This window comes from Sceloporus occidentalis, unplaced genomic scaffold (assembly GCF_023333645.1).
Source record: "Sceloporus occidentalis isolate IW3139 unplaced genomic scaffold, rSceOcc1.0.p SCAF_279, whole genome shotgun sequence".
NCBI lineage: Eukaryota > Metazoa > Chordata > Lepidosauria > Squamata > Phrynosomatidae > Sceloporus > Sceloporus occidentalis.
In genome coordinates, this window is record NW_028317259.1 from 745,074 (window position 1) to 751,205 (window position 6,132).

At 49.0% G+C, this 6,132-nt stretch overlaps 1 protein-coding gene across 1 annotated transcript; it reads right to left on the reverse strand.

Moving 5' to 3' along the window:
- Positions 1-1,308: 1,308 nt before the first annotated feature.
- On the reverse strand, positions 1,309-4,446 carry LOC149275589 (ETS domain-containing transcription factor ERF-like). The gene is made up of 3 exons (XM_089504575.1): positions 4,220-4,446; positions 2,945-3,060; positions 1,309-2,462 (listed from the first exon to the last, which is right to left on the reverse strand). The coding sequence occupies exons 1-3, from the start codon at positions 4,249-4,251 to the stop codon at positions 1,309-1,311; spliced, it is 1,302 nt and encodes a 433-aa protein (XP_089360701.1). The 5' UTR covers positions 4,252-4,446.
- Between the last annotated feature and the right edge of the window lie 1,686 nt (positions 4,447-6,132).

The following is a 6,132-nucleotide window of genomic DNA, read 5'->3' on the forward strand; positions in this document are numbered from 1 at the left end:
TGGGAGTGACCCCAAATCCCCTCTTGCCCAACCACAGGACATCTCATTGATAAATTGGGCCGCCCGCTCAGACAGAGCCGGGGTGACATTCGGGGGGCTGCAGGTCGTCTCAATAAGGCACCTTTGTGTACGTCAGATTATTCAAGGCAAACAAACGCTACCAGACGTTTACGTTACCGCTCCGCAAACCCAGCACCATCCACCGAGAGAACACCGACACCGGACGGAGGGGGCGGGGCCTCCCTGCAGACATGAGGATCCTCTGTATTTCATTGGTTAGTTGGAAGGGGGGGGGTGTATTAAAAAGGTTCCAAAAGGCCCATAATGTCTTCAAATATGGGACAGAAATCTGTATAGATTATGCAATTATATATTGTTTTCTGTTTTAGTTTTTATTTTTTTAAACTTTAAAATAGGCTGTTTAAAAAAAAACCAAAAAACCCTATACTGAAAAACTTTTTTTCTTCTCTTATAATATATATATAAAAAAAGTGACTTGTTGGGAACCGAGAAAAATAAGCAAAACATTTGTATTTAAATGGGGCATGAGAATTTTTTATTTTTTTTTAAACACAGAAAACCACTGTCGTAAGGCAACGCAAGGGAATAATAACGCAGCAGTCCTGCCCGATTCATGAGGTTTTTTTATATATAGTGTCGTAGATCAGTCTTGTCTCCCCCTTGACAGTGAAATGGTTGAGCCCCTAAATAGAAGTCCTGAGGTGGCAGGTGGTAAGGGGGTCAAGTTGATTAATGCAAACGGGGGGGGGGGGAAGCATGCCCGGGGTGAAAGAACGGGGTTTTGCTCCCCAATAAACCTGAGTAAGTACCAGTCTTAGACCAGTATGAGCAGGAAAAAAAAATATAATAAAAAAATAAAACAGGATTACTTTGGATGTTTTTTTTTTTTTGTTTGTTTTTTTGCCAAACCATAACGCACAAAAAAAAAAAAAATCGCGCGGCAAGTAAAACTTCTCCGCTCCTAAATCGAGGAGAGAAGATGAAATATTTACATATGTACTAAGATGGGGTTAAAAACAGCCAACCAATCGAGATCGTTTAAAGCAGTCGTCCTCTGTTAACAATAAAAAGCCTTTCTACAGCAAATTCAATAGTTTTCACAACTTTGATGCAAAAACTTAAAGGATTTCGACCAAAAAAATAAAATAAAAAAAACATGATTTTCCCAGCCTTGTGATAGGAGAACCGCGGCGGGGGGGGGGGCGCTTTGGGGCGGGGTTTAAGAGGTTTGGTTCTTCTCGCGGCGCCGGAGACGTGAAATTGTTCTGTGAACGCGCGGCGCGAGCCTCATTGGGAATCGCGGTTCTCTAGCGATAGTTCCTCTGTGGCGCGTTGTAGGTCAGCGCTCACCCTTCTGCAGGGAACGCCGCCCGGCTGAGGAGGGAGACTCGGCTCTTCCTGGTTACCTCGCACCTTTTTGTCAGAATCCTCTCCCGCGCCCTCGGCCTCCAGGCGCTGGTCTTCACTCCATCGGCGCTTGAAGCGCAACTTGAGCGGGATGCACCTTCCCGTCTCTGGTCCGGCGCTAAGAGGCTCCTCATCCCTGTTGGGCAGCGGGGAAGGTAGGGGCTTCTGTTCCGGAGCGGTAGGGGTTTTAAACACCTCCTCGTCTTCTTCCTCCTCGCTGATGTCCGTCACCTCCACCATCAGCTCCTCCTCGTCTTCCTCCTCCGCGTCGGATATGGGCTCCACCTTGATTTGAGGGACAATGGAAGACGAGGAGGCGGCGGATGACCCAATGTCCATGGGTCGCTCCCGCTGCTTTCTGCCGAGCGGAGGGGGCTGGAGTTTAAATTTGAAGGGTGGCTCTTCAGGGGGCAGATGCAGGGGCTTGTCGGGACGATGCGGCTGAGGCACCACGATACTCGGGTAGTGTAGGAACGCCCTCGGGCTGAGGTGGTAGTTATACACGCTCTGCGTGTGCGCCTGGAGGTAGCGCTTCATGTCTTCGGGGTTGAAGGAGAAGTGGCTGCCCCCGGGGTACATGGGGCTCAGGGTGGGTGAGGGTGTGTAGTTCATATGGTTGGGCGTCATGGGTAGAGCTGGAGAAAGCTGTGGAGGGAGCAGGCCAGTTGGTGCACCCATTGGAGATACTGGGAATGGGCTGAGTGGTTCTGGTACTCGTGGTCGAGGATATACCCTGAAGATGCTCTCGTGGGGGAGGCGGGGGAGGGGCGGCCCTCTGAACGCTGGGATATCCGGCCCAGGGCCCCTGCGGTGATGTTCCTCGTTAAGACTCTCTTCCACCTCTGAGTTGGCGGACGTGCCATCACTGCAGTCGCTGACTGAGCCGCGAGCCAAGCGCCTTGCCACGGAAGAGAAGAGCGTGGGAGAGCGCAGATCCTCGTTGGGAGAGAGGACGTCCGAGGGGGTGCAGGGTGGGAAGCGGAAGTGGGTACCTCCTGAAGGAACAGGTGGAGCGCTCTGAGGGACCGGCCCTCCTAAAAATTGAGAAAGGGGAGAAAAACAAACGGGTCACGCACACTCACGATTCACGAGAAAAACAAAATAATGACGGCACGGGCGTCCTCGCATGGGAAAGTTCCAAGCGGCCCGACGCGTTTTAAAACGATTGGTTTTTGGGGTGAAACGCGTCAGACGGCTCTGGCAGTGAATACCATGCAAATCCATAATCTTAGGAATAATAATAATAATAATAATTTAAAAAAGAAAAAAAACTGGAAACCCAGCCAATTACAGACGCCCACTGGAAACAACGCGTTCTACTACACTTGGGAACATTTATTTACGTCTCTTCCCAAGGACTTCTGGAGCGCTAAATAAACAGGAAAATTTGCACCTGATTGACTCGGAATATAAATAGCTAAAGAAATGTTGCCCCCCCCCTCCTCCTCCCCCAAACAGGGGTATCTTACAAACAGATGCCCCCCTTTCGCCGTCAGCGCTCCGGAGATGGACTTACCTGCCATGCTCATGTCTATAAACGGGTAGTTGACTAGCACCAGTTTGTTGAAGTTGAACTTGTAAGTGAATCGCTTGCCTTTGGTTTTGTGGAGGATCCGCTTGTTATAATAATACCTTGGTAGGGGAGGAAAAAAAAAAAAGATCAGGAATAGAGTGTAAGCTCAGCTGCCCAGCCGAGTTCATTGTTAGGCTTTTATATTATAGGTTATCCATTATATAGAAATAGTGATGCTTGTTACAGAATGAAAAAAAAAGTGATTTTATCCCCATGGCAACCAATGAAATCTTCCTGCTTACTGGGAAAAGTCCGCCGGTTGCTATAACGATACAACCACCTCTAAAAACTTCTCGAGGCGCCCTTTTCATGGTTAATCGCCCCATGTCTGTGATGCAGGGTGCCCCTCGGAGACTAAAGGGTTAACGCATTGCAAACATGTTATTTTATTCCTCGCTCTTTTCGGGAAACACCTGGAAATTCTTTAGCTGTGGCAGTTAAGGTACAGGGGGTGGGGGGGGGGCTTCTTATGGTCTGGCTCTTTAATCTCACCTAGTGTATTTTTATTTTATTTTTTTACTACCCGGGACCTGTTGATCGTCTCTTGCCAAACAAGCCGTCTTTTGCGCACACCCAGGTGTTCAGGGGAAAACCAGGACCTTATAATTAACACACATACCCCTCCCGGGGCAGGTACGAGCTTTAAATACACCGCACAGGCGAAACTTAACCCCTTCCAACCCGGGCCACCGTGAAACTGTCGTTAAGCGCCACTCGTTACCGTGGACACTATGTTTCTTATGCATAAAAGTAACTCTGGTGCAAAAATGGTGGATTTAATCACCAAAGCAAGAAATGGTCCCTGTTGATTGGAGCATTCTATTGGTTGCTATGGTGATAAGGCTACTTTTCAAATTTTGCACCAGATCTCTTCTTCTTTGGAGTAATCAAAATGTAAAGAATTCTAAACCGACGTAACCGACTCAAGGAGCTGTCGATAGCAACAGGAATGAAGCGGGACACGGGAAAAGAATTTGCCGACAATGGCTGGAGAGATAAGATACTAATACCATGGGGTGGCAGAGAGACGCGAGCCTTAAAAGGGGATTAACGCGGACGAACGACTCGCCAACCCAAAATATTATTTCCGTAGATGGGGCACCAGATTTTATTTGGACCCGATTAATAACGAAGGTAAAGACCATGAAACTCATTGTTTGCACAAGCGACACGTCAGGAGGGGATTTACCCCAAACAGTCGTAGCAGCCCTCGCTCACCTGAGTGCCCGGCTCAGCTTGTCGTAGTTCATCTGCGGTTTGCATTTCCGGACCCCCCACAGCCGCGCCACCTCGTCGGGGTCCTTGATGACGAACTCCCCGTAGTCCCCCTGCCAGGCGATGACATCGTGATACTCCTCTTTCCGCAGCAGCTCCAGAATGAAATGCCAGAGCTGGATCTGTCGGGATCCCGGGCTGGACTCCGGCTTGTAGGCCCAGTCGGGAAAGGCAAACCCTGAAAAGATAAAGGAAGCGTGTAGGTTACACACACGTATGTTCACGTGTTAGAGGATCGTAGAATGTATGCGTTTAACCAGAAATGTTATATATTTTATTTTAATAATTAACGAAAGTAAAAAACAGCACAGATTCATCCAAAAAAATGGGGCCATGTTCTGATGATAAATGTTTATATTTAAGCGTTGCCAGCTGGTAGTCAAGCGCCCCCCCCCCCCCCCATTCCGTCTCGCCTTTAGCATGTGAATAAAGCAACTCATGGAAACTCTAGGGCTGCCACACCTGCGCATGATGAAGGGTCGGAGCTACCGGGCCAGACGCTACTAAAGACCTCATGTTTGTTAAGCGCAGCCGTCTCCTGAAGTACCGTCTCGGAGGCCGTAAGAATAACAGACGAGGCTTCCCATGTAGAACAGGTCCCAGCCTGTCTCCTCACCACGTTAAGCTACTACAGACATGTGAGTCTGTGGCGTGAAGCCATCTGCCAGCTCACGGCTCCTTCCATCCTCGGCACTCACCAAATAGCTCCTACGTGAGGTCACAGCATCCCACACAAAGCCCCTTTTCTTATAAGGGCAGGGAGAGCAGCCCTCTCTCTCGCGCATTCCTTCCAGGAGCAAGGGGTGGATGGGGGGGAGAAGCGTCCCATCCCCTCCTCCGTCGGGGAGACACATCCTTGCAGACACGTTCCCCACCGACTCGGCCAACGAGTATAACTCGGAGCAAAACGCACAGGTTAGGCTTTATGTCGGAAGAGCCACAACAAGGACCGGATTCTCAACGAGCGGTGGAGGCCGGCACGGAAACGGAGCGCGCGTCACGGGGCGAGAAATGGATCGGGGCCTCGTTTCCTAAACGCTCAAAAGCCTAAAATCAGCGACCAATGTATTAAAGTTCTAAAAACCTAATCCCAAAACATTTAAATTAAGTTTACGGACGTGGCACGGGAAAAGAAGCGTGAGCTTCCAGGCAGAGAGGACAATGGTCGGTCTACACGGGCCAAGTTCTCCCTCCTATGAAACCCTATAGTCCTCTAGATCGTAAGCTTATGAGCCGAGCCCTCTTCACCTAATGTATCGGTTCGTCTTAGTCGGTCGGTTCTAATTTTGTCAGAACCTTTGAATGTAGGGACGGTAAGAAGCGCCGCGGAAACCGGTGGCGCCATGATAAGTCCTCAAATCGGGCCATGTGAATGGTTTGCGGATAATCATCAGCGTGCTGATCATCCCACAAAAATGTTCCACTTCAAGGAGATTTGACTATTTTTATCACAAAGTAACCACAATATGCTGCAAACTCAAAAACGAAAAGTACAAGTCTGGAGATGTTTCAAGATTCAAGGTGGTAAAGGTGACTTCTTCTACCGCGGCAAGTCCGCATCCTCCGTCCTTTATATTGACCCGCAGGAAGACGGTAGAAAAAAAAAAAAAAAAAAAGCCACCAACCAGCACTTGGCGATTCCGTTTCTTGGAGAAAAACAAAACAAAATCCTTCCTGACTCCAGCAAAGAGACCTCCGGCTCGTGCCGATCAATAGCCGTAAAGACTAGGAGATGCAGGACGTTTCGGGGAAACCAGCATCTCAACAAATATTAAGCACCGGATGAAGAAGGTTGGCGAATAACCCCGGATCCACCAGGAGAAAGTTGATAGAAACCCAAAAGTCTTGACTTATCT